Source organism: Macroventuria anomochaeta (genome assembly GCF_010093625.1).
Source record: "Macroventuria anomochaeta strain CBS 525.71 unplaced genomic scaffold BU25scaffold_6, whole genome shotgun sequence".
NCBI classification, from domain to species: Eukaryota; Fungi; Ascomycota; class Dothideomycetes; order Pleosporales; family Didymellaceae; genus Macroventuria; species Macroventuria anomochaeta.
Window position 1 is genome coordinate 230,310 of NW_022985367.1, and position 16,987 is coordinate 247,296.

Here is a 16,987-nt window from a genome sequence, read left to right on the forward strand (position 1 = left end):
TATGCGCGACGTACTTGCTGGCCTCGCTAGCTAGTAGCCTGCAACGGGAAAGCGTGCAGTAGTGTGCTGCGTCGTTCACCGTAAAATTGTGAATCCATGAGTGTACATGCATTACGATGAGCAGTGGAGGGCTTGTACATGTGAAGGAGATAGCAAGCCTTGTCTCAGAGCGTGCATGTGTTACGGCAAACATCGTCTCAGCCTTCCCCAACGTGAACGAAATACTTGGGCTGATAGGTGAGTGTCTCCACGGTGTCAGCCACCACGTTTCGAGCTCACTTCTGCACCGCTGTACTGTATGAGACTAGACTTGAAGCTCGCTCCGCTCGCGCGTTGATAACAGCTGTGCAAAGAGACTGATCACACTGCTCAAGCACGGTGCAGTAGCCCTTCTCACAACTTTGGTTGAGTGCATTGATGGCAGCGGCATGAATCGCAGGTAGTGGGGCCCTTGACAACGACCATGACTTGGCTATAGAAACATGCCATGGTTCCTGCGATGTTTGCATGGCGCTGAATGAAGCAAACACCACAACTTACAAAAAACAAAGGCTGTATAACAGGATCGGCTGCTGGCCGTGGACAGCTCCTTGCCTGGGGCCTCGTTTCCGACATGGATAGCGCTGCTGACGTAGCTTGAGCAGCTGTTTTCGGCAGCGCGGTGTAATTACGCGCCTTTCAAACCGTGGTAAGCAACCCATGGCACGCTCAATGGCCATAGCGATGCTCGCCACTCGACACAAGAATTGAAAGCGCCGCAAAAAAAGCGGCGTGGAGAGAAACTGCCCAAGCGTGGTTGAAAAAAAGTAGTGAATGGGCGTGGTGTTGCTATGTTTAGTATGCTGCGCCTTGCGTCCCGAAGCATCAATACACGTAGTGGCAGATCAGGAACAACAACGGCCGCCAACTCCGAAGCGCTGGCGGGTAGATGGTGGGCTGCCGAGGGATGACGTTTGGCGGAATAGGAGACGTCTTCTTAGGAATGGATTTGCAATGCTGAGGTGGTATCAGCGCTTGGGACACGACAGGCAAGATGAAAGGGTGGTGTGGTTAGCGTCAGGGCGCCACCAGAGGCTGCATAGATGAGGGCTAGCCGGGGATAGATATGGAGAGAAGTGGGTTCGCTGCAAGCTTCACTAGGCTCGGCCTGCTCAGATACAAATATCACGACCACCGACCGCTCTTTCGCTCCTCTCATATCATCGACTCTCTCTCCCTGCATATTGCTCAGCACTCTCCAATCTACGACACGCCTTACGATCGTTTTCCCTTTCAGTCTCACATAGTTCTTTCGTTTTCATCATGTGGTAAGTCGAGCTGCCCCGCTTGTGTTGAGAGCTGCGATCGGCGCTGTAAACAGAGGCTGACGACGCTGGCCAACAGTGGAATTTTCGGGTACATCAACTACCTGGTGGAGAAGGACAGGAAATACATTCTCAACACACTCGTCAATGGTATGTGGCTGCGTGGCTGCACTGGCAACTCGCAGTGACAGCCAGCACCCCGCTCAATGGATGGCCCCTGACAACAGCTCAACAGGTCTTGCACGTCTAGAGTACCGCGGCTATGACTCCGCCGGTCTGGCAGTCGACGGTGACAAGAAGAACGAGGTCTTCGCAGTCAAGGAGGTGGGCAAGGTCGCCGCGCTGAAGAAGCTCGTCGACGAGCAGAACTTCGACCTGAACAAGGTCTTCGACTCACACGCCGGTATTGCCCACACTCGATGGGCCACCCACGGCCCTCCCTCGCGCGTCAATTGCCACCCCCACAGGTACGTAGTATTCTTTTAGCTAGTTGCACGGCGTGTGGCGCGTTCCAGCTGTAACTGTTGAGCTCTTGCGGGTTCGCCGATCCCGCCGTGTCACCCCGTCTCATTACGCAACTCCAAGGACGGTAGACTGACTTTTCGTGAACGCAGGTCCGACCCCAACTGGGAATTCTCGGTCGTCCACAACGGTATCATCACAAACTACAAGGAGCTGAAGACTCTGCTCGAGAGCAAGGGCTACAGATTCGAGACCGAGACCGACACTGAGGCCATCGCGAAGCTCACCAAGTACATCTACTCTGAGCACCCCGACCTCAGCTTCCCCTCCCTCGTCAAGGCTGTCATCAAGGAGCTGCAGGGTGCCTTCGGTCTTCTGATCAAGTCTATCCACTACCCCCATGAGGTCGTCGCCGCCCGCAAGGGTTCGCCCCTTGTCATTGGTGTCCGAACACAGAAGAAGATGAAGGTCGACTTCGTCGACGTCGAGTACAACGACGAGAACACCGCCCTCCCCGCCGAGAGCGCCTCCCACAACGTTGCTCTGAAGAAGACCAACAACCTCCTCGCTCCCCCTGACAAGTCCCTTCTGCACCGCTCGCAGTCGCGCGCTTTCCTCTCCGACGATGGCGTGCCCATGCCCACCGAGTTCTTCCTCTCCTCCGACCCAGCCGCCATCGTCGAGCACACCAAGAAGGTCCTGTACCTCGAGGACGACGACATCGCGCACATTCACGAGGGTTCGCTGAACATCCACCGCCTGAACAAGGATGACGGTACCTCCAACGTCCGTGCTATCCAGACCCTGGAGATCCAGCTCCAGGAGATCATGAAGGGCCGCTTCGACCACTTCATGCAGAAGGAGATCTTCGAGCAGCCCGAGTCGGTTGTGAACGCTATGCGTGGTCGTCTCGACGCCGAGAACAAGACCGTCACACTCGGTGGTCTCCGCCAGTACCTTGCCACAATCCGCCGCTGCCGCAGGATCATCTTCATTGCTTGCGGTACTTCGTACCACTCCTGCATGGCTGTCCGTGGTATCTTCGAGGAATTGACTGAGATCCCCATCGCTGTCGAGCTGGCCTCTGACTTCCTGGATCGCAAGGCCCCCGTCTTCCGTGACGACACCTGCGTGTTCGTCTCTCAGTCTGGTGAGACTGCTGACTCGCTCATGGCTCTCCGCTACTGCTTGGAGCGCGGTGCCCTTACCGTCGGTGTTGTCAACAACGTCGGTTCCTCCATCTCTCTCCTCACCCACTGCGGTGTCCACATCAACGCAGGTCCCGAGATCGGTGTCGCCTCCACCAAGGCCTACACCTCCCAGTTCGTCTGCATGGTCATGTTCGCGCTGTCTCTCAGCGAGGACCGTGCTTCCAAGCAGAAGAGGCGCGAAGAGATCATGGACGGTCTTACAAAGATCTCAGATCAGTTCAAGGAGACACTCAAGCTTGACGAGCCCATCAAGAAGCTTTGCGAGCGCTTCAAGGACCAGAAGAGCTTGTTGCTCCTCGGCCGTGGTTCTCAGCACGCCACTGCTCTTGAGGGTGCCCTGAAGATCAAGGAGATCTCTTACCTCCACTGCGAGGCTGTCATGTCCGGAGAACTTAAGCACGGTGTCCTCGCTCTCGTCGACGAGAACCTGCCCATCGTCATGATCCTTACCCGCGATGACATCTTCGCCAAGTCGCTCAACGCCTACCAGCAGGTCATTGCCCGTAGCGGACGACCGATCATCATCTGCAACAAGGACGACCCCGAGTTCCCCACAGACAAGACCGACAAGATCGAGGTCCCCAGCAACGTTGACTGCTTGCAGGGTCTGATCAACGTCATTCCTCTGCAGCTCATGTCCTACTGGATGGCTGTTGCCGAGGGCGTCAATGTTGACATGCCCCGTAACCTTGCCAAGTCGGTCACCGTCGAGTAAACGATCAGCTTGTGTAGTGTTATTGGAATTGGCGCGTGTGGATTGGTCTGGATATGATATGTACGGATTTGACTGGTGTTATGAAAGCTCTTGGATGGAGCTGCATGTTATGATCATCTAGATGGATCAGCTGCATTGTACCCAAGAGGGTCGATGCGAGCTTGGAATGAACAAAAAGTTCTTATTTAATTTCTTACACCACTTCGCTGCTGTTCGTATTCGAGATGGCGATCTTCTGTTGATTGTTTCAGCACGGCAGCACGGCAGCACGACTGGCAAGGCCCCTGTGCAATGGCGCGACGCAACATCCCTGTCGTGATGCCTGCCCCGCTTTGCCCTCACGATTCCGTTCCTGCATTCCAGCTGTCCAAGCAACGAACGGTACAGATACCCGACGCACACCGACCGCTATCGTATACCGTATCCTCAGATAGCGCTCGAGCAGCACATACCAGCATCGCACCAACATGGCTATCCTCAAAGGTCCCGGCGAGCCCAAGAGCTACGATGGTACATACCCCGCGATTCTCCCCCACCTCCATGAGCCTCAAGCATACCTATAACAACCACTACAACGACACTGTGTCTCTCATTGCACCAGATACTGACACTCCATAGGCTCCAGCCTCCGCATCGGCATCATCCACGCACGCTGGAACACCACCATCATCGACGCGCTCCTCGACGGCACGAAGAAGGCGCTGGCACAAGCTGGTGTCAAGGATGAGAACATTGTAATCCAGTCTGTGCCCGGCTCCTACGAGCTCCCCTACGCCGTCAAGCAGCTCTACTCCGCGTCGCAGGTCCAGTCCTCTTCGACGGGTGTTGTGGGTGCAGCGGCGGATCTGCTGGGCTCTGCGTCAGACCTCACACAACTCAACTTAGGCGGTGGAAGTGGGGAGAAGAAGGAGAAGAGCACCGCACCGTTCGATGCGATTATTGCGATTGGCGTGTTGATTAAGGGCGAGACGATGCATTTTGAGTATATTGCGGATGCGGTGTCTCATGGGCTCATGAGGCTGCAGCTTGACGGCAACGTGCCGGTTATCTTTGGCCTTCTTACACTTCTCAGTGAAGAGCAGGGGCTGTACAGAGCTGGCATTGCGGGCGCAGGGAAGAACGAGGGACACAACCATGGCAGTGATTGGGGGAGTGCGGCGGTCGAGTTGGGGATTAAGAGGAGGGGGTGGGTTGAGGGGAAGTTTGTTGACTAAGTCCTAGGACTGTTCACAGGGAGAAAATACACGTAAAGGGCATTTGAACACTGCACCAGGTGCTGGGAAAAGATGAGAAGCTCATATGAAGATAGATCTTGGCAATGAAGTCCGCATGCTACGGTGCTACGGTGCTACGGTGCTACGGTGCTACGGTGCTACGGTGCTATAGTGGAGCGAACAGACGTTCTCCTTGGACGGTGTTATCATCGAGTCTCAACGCTCTCGGCCTCAGCTAGTGACCGTCTTCTTCTACATTTGAGCATACACTCTCCACGGCCTGTAACATCTTCCCCGAGGACGTAGTCCGTCGTGCTATCGCGACACCTCGAAAGGTAGCATGCAGAATGCATTTTGTGTATGCACAAATCGTGCCTCAAATCGCACATGGTTGGATTGATGTCCTGCGTTGGGTCGTCGGTAGCATGTGCTCGGCGATACTTGGTTGTTCTTCAGCCTTTGGGCCAGCTGGGCGACTACACTACATCCGTCCTCTGCCATCGGTGTCAGCTTATCACAGAATCTTCGTTCTTATCGCGATCGCGACCAAAGAAGTTGATAGCATGTTGCGTGTTGTACTGTGACCGTTGTTCGTGTGTGGTCGACGTCCTCGGTGGATCGTGTGCACATGGGCCTGGTCAGAGCAAACAGCAACCCTCACGTGAGACATATCAATCCTCAAGCCAGAGGTGTCGTCGCAGCCACTGTACGAGTTCGTCGCGTACAAGTGGCTATCAGTTTACGACAGCACGTCTGGTCATGAATAGTCGGTGCGGGGAGCGATGACGTCGGTGGGCTGAACGACCTCTGTGAAGCATGCCGTGAGAGAACTCGATGCGCGTGGGCGTGAGGGTGACTCAGGGCAGATTCGGCATATGGAATCCAATGCAGCAGTCTGCGCGACTGTGTTTGGCGTACATTGAAGTGTTGGCTTGTTTGATGAGTTGGTGATGGTTGGTTGTGGATGCAAGACGGTCGGCCAGGGGCAGTCTCTTGGAAAGTGCAGCCCGTGCGCGCCTCTCCGCTGGTCTCTTCACGACCTCAGGGCTCACATTCCAAGCCACCACCCGCCTGCTGCCAGCCCTCTGCCTCCGCCGGCTCTCTGCCTCCGCCAAGTGCTGCTGCGTGCTCGCTCGTCTCATCTTTCCACTTTCCGTCCAACCCCAGCTGCGTCGAGCGGGTTGTGCGTCTGCCGGCACGCTCTCACCGCGTCGGTCGCGCGTGTGGATCCCATCCTTCCAACCCTGCAGGACTGCCGAGTCCAGCACCGCGTTAGATATTGTTTTCGACCGCTCAGCACAACAACACCTAACACAGTAATGGCGCGAGGAAAGGTCTGCTAAAACTGACGGACACCAGCTATCTTGGTGCGCCGTAGTAGCAGAAGACCAGCATACGAGTATTGGCGTTGAGTCGATGCCGAGGGAGAGACACAGTGTGCATACGAGACGACACAGCGACGGGGACATTCGCGTCGCGTAGGCTGAAGGAGGTCCAGCATCGAAGGTGAAGGCGTCATACGCCGCCGAACGCCCATTCAGGCCCAGGCACCTTTCAACACGTCTTCACTTATCAACAATGAGCGACGCTCCTACCACCTGCTGAACGCCATCGACCTGGAGATATCCACCACCACCACCTCCGCTTCTGCGCCTGAACAACATACTCCCCCACTCTCGCCGCCTAGCACCATGTCGCGTTCTGGTCAACGGATAACACTGCAAGCCCTCACACCCTTGACCAATACAGACTCGTCTCCGCCTGCCAAGCCAGCCAGTCCACGGTCCACGAGGTCTTCATACGATACGATGCACAAGACTGCCGCCTTGCGTGCAGCGCCGTCGAGCGCGCCCACCAATGGCACCGACACCATCACACCCATAAACACCCCGCCCGAGACGCGGATATCAATATTTCCTTCAGATGGCGTGCTCGGCCAACGCATCACATACGATCCGCTCCTCGACTCGAAGTTGGACAAGAAGGCTCGCCAGTCGCGGCCGCCGACATACAAACAAATACTGGATAAGGTATGAAGGTTACACTTGATATGACCAGATGCGGTCGCCCTGTGACATTAAGGCTAACTTGACTTGTGTTACAGGGCGACCCATCTCCCCCTCCAGATCCCCGTCTTGCCATTGCTGGCTATAGTACGGGTGCCTACGCGATCAAGACTGTGGGACCAGCTGCGCCGAAGACGAAATTGCGACTAGCGCCTTATGTTGCAAAACCGTACTCTTTCGATGCGCGCATATCTTGCGGCCCTGGGCCTGCCACGCAGGTGGTTGTGACTGGCTTCGACCCCCTGACGGCGGACGCGCAATTGCGCGGCTTCTTCTCCACCTATGGCGAGGTCGAGAAGCTGCAGAACCAGGTCCATCCGGACAACGGCAGCCCTTTGGGAATATGTCTTATCAAGTTCCGCGACACTGCGCCCATGCGCAATACACCGGCGAACAAAGCCTCGACATCAGCGAAACGCGCAGAGCGTGAGGGTACAGGTCAGCGCATTGGTACGGGCACGCATCCGGTCAGGGTCCACACGGATCGCGAAGGTAGAAGATGCGCAAAGCTTGTGAACATGGCGGTGCAGCAGACTCGTAAGGAGCAGGAGAAGCTGCGGGCTAAGCTGGCTGCGCAAACGGCCAAGGCCTCTGCCCCCTTGACACCGGCTGGCTTCGATCTGCCAGCAAACGTACCTAAGGGGCCTTCCGGCAAAGGCACGCGCCCACCGATACCGATGCCTCGTGAGCCCTTGTCGCGCAAGGCAGCGCTTTCCTATCTTATCGAACGTGAGCCGATCAAGCCCACGATGAAGCGAACACCGTACTTGTTTATCGCCCACCAATACGTACCAGTGCTGAGCACCACTGTAGACCATCTGAAGAGGCGTCTGAAGAACTTCAAGTGGAATGCAGTTCGATGCGATCAGACCGGTTACTACGTCACATTTGAAGAGTCGAAACGAGGAGAAGACGAGACTGTACGATGCTTCCGCGAGTGTCACATGCAGGCCTTGTTCACATATGTGATGAACATGGAATGCAATCAGTACGGCGACCCACAATACGAGCGAAGCCCGAGCCCGGAGAGGGTCATAGCGGACAAAAAGCGAAAGGCTATTGAAGAGCGAATTGCTGAGGAGGAAGCCGCAGACCTGGAGCTCGAGAAGAAGCAAAGGGCAGACTCGCTGGATCCCGTCTTAGCAGCTCTTGATCAGCTCAAGCATGAGTTGTCAGAGAAGTTGCTTGGAGACATCAAGACTCGCATTGCGGGTCCTGCTTTGCTGGATATCATGTCTTCAGAGCGCCAGGCCGCAAAGCGGCGAAAGCTGAACATACAGGACCCACAGACAAAGGAGAACAGTATGAGTCTACCTTCGATGCTGACTCCTACGTTGGATCCTTTTGCAGCAGCAACACCCAAAGGGCGCCATGGAGGCTTTGGTGGGCGACGCGGTCGCAATGCGCTTGGGCCTCTCGACCACAACAGGCGAGGAAAGAAGCCTCTTCGGGTTATCAATGCTTTCGCAGATGAGCGCAGAAAGGCATCCGCACCTAAACCAAAGATTGCACGTGGTCTTCATCGACAGATGCTGGAGATGTTCGAACCAGCAGAAGACTCGGATGATGAGGCTCGTAGTACACTCACACGTGGCACGGAGGAGCAAGAAAGTCGACCCATCAGCCGCGCCCATTCTACCGACGTCGAAGATGAGGAGGAATCCTCAAGAGCGCACCGCGCAAAGCGGCGACGCATCGAAACTGGGTGGGGCGATGACAGTGACGAAGAGATGGACGACACACACGCTAGGAGTTTGCTTGCCCATTGTATTCACAAAGACCCTGAGAACATGGCAGAGAAAGAGTTGGAACAAGTACTTGCTATTCTTCCACGTTCTTCGCCGATTTGGAAGAAAGCGGATAAAGCACTCAAAGGTTTCAGGCGATTGCGAAAGATTGAACAAGAGGCAGACGCAATTTTTGGGGTGGAAACACCGCCAGAAGACAAACTTGAGCCTACAGTTATTGTCACTCAGGATGACGAAGCTTCCAAACCCATCGAAACCACTGAGAAGGAAGTACCTGCTCCGGCCAAGAAGGCTGTCGCAAAGCCAAAGAAGAAGAGCAAGAAGCAGCTTGAAGAGGAAGTGAAGGCTGCAAAGGCAGAGATTACAGAAGAAGTTGCAGAAGTTGCGGAAGCCGTGGAGGAGGAGCTTGCTGAAGTTAAGAAGCCCGAACTAGTCACAGAAGTTTCTGTTGCGGAAGAAACTCCGGATGAAGACGATTGCAGCTCTGTCTACTGGGGTGTGTCCTCAGTCGAACCTCGGAAAACTGTGGAGGATGATCTCAGTGTGGTGATGGACATCGACGGCTGGCAACACATGCTCAAGGATGAAGAAGATCTCAAGAACCTCAAAATCGCCATGCAGTCGATCGAGGCTGCTAAGATTCAAGATGCGCAGTCCTGGGCTTGGAAGCAGAAGTCGATCAAACACCTCAACAACTCTGGTGAGGCAGGTGTGTCACGCAAGGAGACCAAGATCGAAGGCTACTACGTGTCCAATCCCACTGGATCGGCGAGAACTGAGGGTGTGAAGAAGATTCGCGAGTCCGAGAAGTCGAAGTACCTACCTCATCGTATTCGCGTCGTCAAGGAACGCGAGGAACGTCAACGACGGGCGAAGCAGGAAGACAAGTCTGTCATTTCTGTGGAGGGCTTCAAGTTCCAGACTGGTTCGCAGAAGGCATCCACCGCCAACTCTCGCGCGAACCGTGCCAACAACCGTCGTATGGTCAACGACATCAACATCTCCAAGGTTTCCGGCGCTGAAGGTGATGCTTTGCGCTTCAACCAGCTGAAGAAGCGCAAGAAGCTCGTCAAGTTCGACCGCTCTGCGATCCACAATTGGGGTCTGTATGCCGAGGAAAACATTGCTGCAAACGACATGATCATTGAGTACGTCGGTGATAGAGTGCGACAGCGTGTCGCAGATCTGCGCGAAGCCAAGTACGACATGCAAGGAGTTGGTTCCAGTTACCTCTTCCGTATTGACGAAGATACGGTCATTGATGCTACCAAAATGGGTGGCATTGCGCGTTTCATCAACCACAGCTGTACGCCAAACTGCACAGCGAAGATCATTCGAGTCGACAACTCGAAGCGCATTGTCATCTATGCTTTGCGAGATATCAGTCAAGGTCAATCACACCCTTCTAAAATACACCATATCATTATGCTAACGATTCTGCAGATGAGGAACTTACCTATGATTACAAGTTCGAACGCGAGATGGATGCCACCGACCGTATCCCCTGTCTTTGCGGCTCTGTTGGCTGCAAGGGCTTCCTCAACTGATCGCGCTGCACATTTTATTCCTTGGATTGCACTTGCCTTCAACTACGCCAGCACAATCGCGATTGCATTCTTCGGCGCTTCTTCAACAATAGCAAACGGAGGTGGTTTTGGGTCGAGGCCAAAGTCGTCAGGATTATCTGGAAGAGATTGCATTCGAATGGCGTTACACATTTCTTCAAATATCACAAGACGGTCCCACAATGTATTATTGACAGGAACAGTGGAGGGGCGTCTGCTTAACTTCGAGGTCATCACGCTCGGCCTTTCTTGCATCACAATTGGTGTTTATAACATTGTACAATTTTACCACGGGTTCTCTTGGAGAACAGCAACGATGTACACATCGTAAGCTCAAGATGGGGGAACTGGTATGTTTGATCTGTCTGTAGGTGCTACAGCATGCCGCAATTTTAGTTAGGTTTATTGAATGCACGAGTGAGAAGTCTATGACATCTCCCGAGACAACAGAAGATAAGACCAGTGTGATGCCCAGGCAGTGAATTGCAGTCTGCAGCAAGAGGTGTCGTCAGTTTTAACTTCAGGGCTGACAGTCCCTCGCCCTCTGTCAGTCGACACGGTGCACCAGAGTGGATCTTCTTGCCATATTAAGATGCAAGGTCCGCGCCGGTCCGCACTTGCCAGGTCGAAAAGCATACCAGTTTTGGACTAGTCTGTGACAGCTTCCTCTTTCCTTTCCAAGCTTCCAGCCAACCTGTTGACCGTATCTTTTTTGTAACACACAAATTATCGCTTTTCGTCGCACTGTTTGGTGCTGCTCTGCACGAGTTGGTCACTCCTTTCGTCTCTTTGTAACGAACGAACAGCTTCCTCTGTCGAGCTTGATGCCAAACGCTCGTGCACCCGTCGCCTAGATGGAAGGCTGGGAAACGCTTTGCTCAATGGAAATCGTGCGACTCGGAAAGATTCAGTGGATCCATAAGATTTAAGAGGGGCAGAATGAAAAGGCAAGTCGACTTGGTTGGTCTGCAAGGTAATGAACAGAGCGATGGTGTTATGGGTGATCGATAGCGGACTGGTGGTGTACTGCACGACACACCCATAAAGAGAACGAGGCTGAAGGATCCAAAAGTTTTCACAGCGCACTTCAAAGCAAAGCAATGCACACCTTCCATCTGAGCTCTACTCATTACTCCTACGCACCACCCAAAAACTCCTTCAACCTATCCAACGCAGGCTGAACAACCTTCTCATTAGCCCCCTCCTTCCTCTTCGCCTCTCTAACCGCCACCTTCTCCAACTCCTTCGCCCTGGCCCCCTTACCCTCCTCCTTCCACCACGCCTCCCCCCTCTCAACAAATCTCACAAAAGCATCCAGAACGACCTCTTTGCCCTCCCAACTCTTGCCACCGAGCGCCTTATCCAGCACCGGCCAAATCTTCTCCGCCGCCGCCTTTTCCAAGTTCTGGCTACCGACAGCCGACGTTATGGAAAGGACGGCGTCGGCGACGGCTTTGGCGGCTGTGTGTTTGATGGCCCATTGGCGGGAGTCGAGGTGTGTGTTGCACAGAGCGAGGATCTCGGTCAAGTACAGAGAGACGCTGCGGGAGCCAGCGACGTGCTCGTCCCATGTCCCAGTGAAGGCTTTCCTCACGTTTTCCTCGCCGTCGTGTTTTGCGAGGAAGACGAAGGGGAGGAGCTCAGAAGCGAGAGAGGTGAAGCGATCAGTGGCGTGCTGGCTGATGGCGTGGATCATGTCACCTGCGAGAAGCCGCGCGCGGTCCGACCCTTCTTCGGTCTCGAAGTACTGCGTCTGGGCGAACGAGATCGTGGATAGCAACTGCTTGTCCGACGCAAGGCGCGCGACGTACCCCGATGCGGCGGCGTAACTAGACGACACCGTCTCGTTGCGGTCGTGGATGTGCTTGTGTATCAGTTTCAAGAAATGATCGGCGTACGGGCTGAACAGAAATCGATGGCGTGTCGCAAGCGTGACGAGGATGCGGCTACATCCCACCTTTGACGGCAGGCCAACCGCAGACTTCATTGCGCTTTCGAGACGCGGGATGAGCGCTTTCATAGTCTCCGCGTCGGCGAGGTCGAGACAGCGTTCTATGGATTCGGTGAGTGGCGAAGAGCGCACGGATGCAAGGCGCATGTCGTCTATTTTCTGGGCGGTGAGGTTGTACTTTGAAGCGTTGAGGTGGATGTAGTTGACTGCTTCGGGCTCGAGACTGCTTAGGAGACCCAGCAGGCGCTCGACGAGCTCGGGGACGTGCGGGTTGAGGGTTTTGGCGCTGGCTTTCTTGACGATTTGGAGGAGGGTTTGGACGGAGAACATGCGGACTTCTTCGGCGGAGGATTCGAGGCCAGATGTTGAGAAGAGAAAGGGGAGGACGCGGGATAGTTGGGCGTTGGCTGTCTTGAGAGAGGCATCGCCGGCTTCGAGAGAGCGGGTGAGGATGGCTGTCAGTACGCGGGCGAGAGATGCGGCGGCAACGCGGACGGTCTCCTTGATGTCATCGAGGACCTTGAAGCACTTGTCCCAGATCGAAGTGAGGTACTTCTCGTACTGTCGGGTATTAGAGCTGTCTTAGAATTTTCATGGGTGACTTCATACCTTATCGATGCCGCGTCCTTGGATGAGATCTGCAACAGCAGCGCACGCGGCTTGTCGCACACGCCACTCCTTTCCCAGAATGCTGACGAGCAGATCATCCATAATGGCATCGAAATGCTGGTCTATGGTAGCCGAGGAGTCTTTGACCAGAGCGTTCCAGATGTCGTTCATGGAGCGCTGAACGTTAGGGTTGGGGTCGAACCTATGTTGCGTGAGTATGTCCAACGCGTGCATCATAGTACATGTACATACCTGTATCGGTAGAGTTTTGGATACAGCTTCGGGTTTTGTGCCAGATAGCCATCAACACTTGAGTCCGAGAAGATGTTGCTGAGCCCAAATCGGCCAAATGCAGCCCGACTGGACCAGATGGAGTTGTTGGAAGCCATCGACATAAAGCGGTACACCAGACTCGAATCGCCAACTTCGGCCGCAAGGCTCATGATATCTTTGTACGTCGTAATAGACTTGCCGTCGCCAGTGGGCAATGCACCGGGCTCGAAGAGCTGTGTATCTTCGGACACTGTGCCTGCCATTTTCGACTTGTTATCCGAGAATGAACCAACAAGGTCACCAACGAGGCCATCCTTGAGTTCGCGATCTCCCTTCTCGTAGACAAGACCGAGACCTCGTGACGCGGCTTCCTGGACGACTTCGTCGCGATCAGAGAGACAGTTTTTGAAGGCGACCTGACACTGACTGAGGTAGCCTTGCATCTCTGGCTTGTGACCGCAGTACTGCAGAAGACAGAGCAGCCAGATTACTGACGCCTTTTTTAGAGAAGGCTTGGTCTGCACACATCCCCTCAGCGTCTTTTCTAGAGTAACTTTGAATGTGTTTTTGCGTATTGGGCCGGTGGGCGTCCGCAAAGGTGCGTCCCATGGTTCTACAGGTTGTTCTGGGTGCAAAATGTCGAGTTCAGCGATGAGAGCCTTCGAGTGCCAACCGATTGCAAAACAACTCAGTGCTTCACCTACTGAGAACTGCACTTCTGGTTGACGGACCTCATGAAGCTCGTACAGCTTGCCACCAATGAGCTTATAGTCTGTCACCTCTTCAATCTCCTCGCTTTCCTCGGTTATCATAGAGAGGTGACCCAGTGCCAGTATAGCGCTGATGGTGCCTGTCTTCGCCGATTCGTAGATCTGTGCAGCGATATCTTCGAGCTTTGCATACCTCGCGATGGTCGAGGGTGCAACGACATGGAAAAGACTGAGCTGGTCGATGCACGAGAACGCTGCGGCCTTGAGTGTTGCGTCTCGTGTCTCTTTCAAGATCCCAACTAAAGTTTTCAGCAGTTGATGGACAGGGTGATCTTCCGGAATGTCGCTGGCCGACCTGCTGCCTCTCCAGTGCGTTCTACTGAAGTAGTACCCAAGAGCGATGATGATGCCGCTGATCTGATTAACGTCCGCGCCAACGGCTGATCTCCAGGTGCTAAGCTTGTCGAAGAAACGTTTTTGTGATGTCTGAACCGCTACTTGGTCGCATTCCGGGTGAGATGCGAGGAGACCGTACGTGTGGGCAGCGGCAAGCCGGCGACCAGTGTTGTTCGACAAGATAGAAGGTTCCAAGGCACGGAAGTCTTGCATCAAATGCGCAAGTGCCCAGTAACGCTGTGGACAGAGCGACAGGAGCCGCACCATCGTGCTGCCGATATCGCCCACATCGCTCACATCGTCCCGGGTGAGCCTGTCGAAACTGGCGCGAACAATGGCAGCGATAGAACGACCATGCAAGTCATTTGCCGCAAAGGCGCGGAAAGCCTGTCTAGCGCGTTGATCAGTAGACATCAATGTGTCCAGCTTACGCCCCCAGTCCTCTGAGACGTCATCATTGATGCTCTTCTCAACAAGGGCTGACTGCAAAGCAACTTGGGAGCAGAAGCTGATGACTGTCGGTAACGCATCCGGATAGTGCTGGTAAAAGCGTTGTACTTGTGTGAGAATGTCACTTGACCCTTCAAGATCCATGACATCCTCATCTTCACCTTCTTGAGCGAAGATGAAATTGACAAGCTTATCAAAGTCAGGAAATTGGAGCTTGCGCTGTTCTTGACCGACCTCGGGTGCCATGTTGGAGGTCTGGAACCAGTAAGGATCTAAGCCACGTCGCCCTTCTTCCACAACTTCGTGTCGCTCCGCAGAACCTCCGCTGACAGCGAGGATGTCGATCCACCTTGCCAGAACGTCGTCGTACGGAAGACATCGATTCGCAAATCTTGTAGCCACGTACCGTGTACTTCTCGTGAAGTGGGCAGAGGCTGGTGTTGTGACTTGTCCGACCGTAGCATACCGTAATAGGATCTGTCTGAATCTCGGCATGACCGACTTGTCGAAGGGCTTAGAGAAAGCACCAAGCACAGATGACAATGCCTCCTCTATACTGACCGCCACATCTTTGCCAGCTGAGTCCTCTCGAAGAGACCGGAACAGCCACTCCAGGAGGTCCAATGTAGGTTCAATAAGGAGCTTCTCCGGTGCAGCTTTCGCTAGGAGGCCTATTGTCTCGTAGCCGTAACCACGCAGTTCCATGTCCTGATCACGATCTGCGGCTGGCCAACCTTGATCCTGGATGAAAGCGCGAAGGTTGCCCACAAGATCAAATGCGACTGCAGATAGATCAGACGCTGCTCCACGGCGAGCAGCAAAGTTGACAAGCGAAAAAATTGCAGACCGAAATTTGGAGGCTTCTCGACCAGCAGTCTTGTTCGTTGGGTTCAGCTCTACTGATAGAAGACCATCCGTGACGATCTCCGCTATCTTGTATGGATATGTTGTACATTTGACCGACTTTGACAGCACAGCCAGTATTCTTATCCGTAACGGGGTCTTCACGGACAATATTCCGTCGGGAGAAGTGCTGCACACATATTAGCAACATAATAGAGAAACCGAGATGGGTTGCGCAAAGTTCTGTCAAGAGTACCATGTCCTCTGGCCCCTGATCGAAATCTCAATGTTTCCAGAGCATAGAGTATAATCACAAGAAGGGCGATACTTACGAGCCGAAGTAGAGTTCAAAGAGGGCCTCCACGGACTTGGAGTCTTCCAAATCTTGAGTGAGCGTGACACGCTTCAAGATATCTTCGCCGACTTCTGAGATCCGAGAGTTGGTATCCGCTGATGCGAACAATGCTGGAAGGAACTTCTCGTCATCCTTTAACATGCCACTAGCCAGGAAGCGTGTGACGAGAGCCTTGGACTCGGTCAGACTAAGGCCAGCATCTGAGCTGGGATCCCAAGCGTCTGGCTTGCCTTGCTGTGTAAGGAACTTGTACTCCTCGACGGATAGTCCGGGACATCTTGTTGTGCCTGCAGCCTCCGGAGTGCTCTGCCGTACAAGAGTCAGCAGTAGCAGCTTGCCGAAATACTTCGATAAGAATGCGGCGTCCTTGTCTGTGACGCCTAATGTGCTTCTCAGTTCAGTGTCTTCCTTGCTGCCTCTGGGCGGAAGCTTGAAGTGCACAAGGAGTCGCAGAATGAGGTGGAACAGATGTGAAGCATGTTGGGCTGACTTCTCGTAGTCGGTTGATATCCCCTGGATCAGAATCGGTAGGAGTTCTAGTCTATCGGACACCGGCAGCCGCGAGATGCCTTGCTGAATGTATAGAATGTCGAAGTGGCGTATTAAGGCTACATCTGCGTTCTCCTTGTACTGTTTCAAGAGAGCAGCGACTGGCAGCTTGAGATCTCTGATTGTCCATTAGCGCATTGCATTTTCGATTTCGGTGTTTGAAGCGTACTGTGACTTGATGCGGGTGTTGATGTGCTGGCAAATGGAGATGACCTAGAAAAGAAACCGCGATCAGCGGCGTTCCCCAAGCAAACAGCCAGCGCAGTGTTCAGAACACACAACAGTGAAGATCTCACCTTATTCCTCACAGCTACGTGCTCCGAGCCGAGCTTGAGAAGTAGTGGCGCAAGGTACACTTTCAATAAATCTTCGAGCTTCTTTTCCGAATCCGTCAACGCAATGCGCATCTCCACCTTGCCGACGAGCGCGAGCTCTTTGGCTTCGGGAGTCTGCACTGCGGCCATGGCGATGTGTAGAATAGAGGAGACCCGCAACGCCGAAGGAGATGGAGATATGTGACTGCACTAGAGCATGCGCCGCAGGCAGAAGGCAGACAACGCGGCCTA

General features: G+C 54.1%; 5 protein-coding genes across 5 annotated transcripts; 4 read left to right on the forward strand and 1 right to left on the reverse strand.

The window, feature by feature from the left end:
* Positions 1–1,194: 1,194 nt before the first annotated feature.
* On the forward strand, positions 1,195–3,926 carry BU25DRAFT_244152 (glucosamine-fructose-6-phosphate aminotransferase). Its single transcript, XM_033701559.1, has 4 exons — positions 1,195–1,307; positions 1,384–1,454; positions 1,540–1,771; positions 1,919–3,926. The coding sequence occupies exons 1-4, from the start codon at positions 1,303–1,305 to the stop codon at positions 3,690–3,692; spliced, it is 2,082 nt and encodes a 693-aa protein (XP_033564832.1). The 5' UTR covers positions 1,195–1,302; the 3' UTR covers positions 3,693–3,926.
* On the forward strand, positions 3,927–4,984 carry BU25DRAFT_244140 (6,7-dimethyl-8-ribityllumazine synthase-like protein). The gene is made up of 2 exons (XM_033701557.1): positions 3,927–4,202; positions 4,311–4,984. The coding sequence occupies exons 1-2, from the start codon at positions 4,160–4,162 to the stop codon at positions 4,904–4,906; spliced, it is 639 nt and encodes a 212-aa protein (XP_033564833.1). The 5' UTR covers positions 3,927–4,159; the 3' UTR covers positions 4,907–4,984.
* A 1-nt stretch (position 4,985) lies between these two features.
* BU25DRAFT_244141 (uncharacterized protein) lies at positions 4,986–5,728 on the forward strand. Its single transcript, XM_033701558.1, has one exon. It carries the CDS (start codon positions 5,267–5,269, stop codon positions 5,690–5,692), a length of 426 nt encoding a protein of 141 aa, XP_033564834.1. The 5' UTR covers positions 4,986–5,266; the 3' UTR covers positions 5,693–5,728.
* Positions 5,729–6,597: 869 nt separating this feature from the next.
* BU25DRAFT_455734 (uncharacterized protein) lies at positions 6,598–10,267 on the forward strand (the record flags this gene model as incomplete). Its single annotated transcript, XM_033709958.1, has 3 exons — positions 6,598–6,936; positions 7,011–10,110; positions 10,164–10,267. 3 exons carry the CDS (start codon positions 6,598–6,600, stop codon positions 10,265–10,267), a joined length of 3,543 nt encoding a protein of 1,180 aa, XP_033564835.1.
* A 1,153-nt stretch (positions 10,268–11,420) lies between these two features.
* Positions 11,421–16,886, reverse strand: BU25DRAFT_437887 (ARM repeat-containing protein; the record flags this gene model as incomplete). Its single annotated transcript, XM_033709035.1, has 6 exons — positions 11,421–12,797; positions 12,846–13,047; positions 13,098–15,707; positions 15,850–16,539; positions 16,591–16,634; positions 16,718–16,886. Coding segments are annotated over 6 exons (5,092 nt in total), but the record flags the coding sequence as incomplete, so codon positions are not given.
* Between the last annotated feature and the right edge of the window lie 101 nt (positions 16,887–16,987).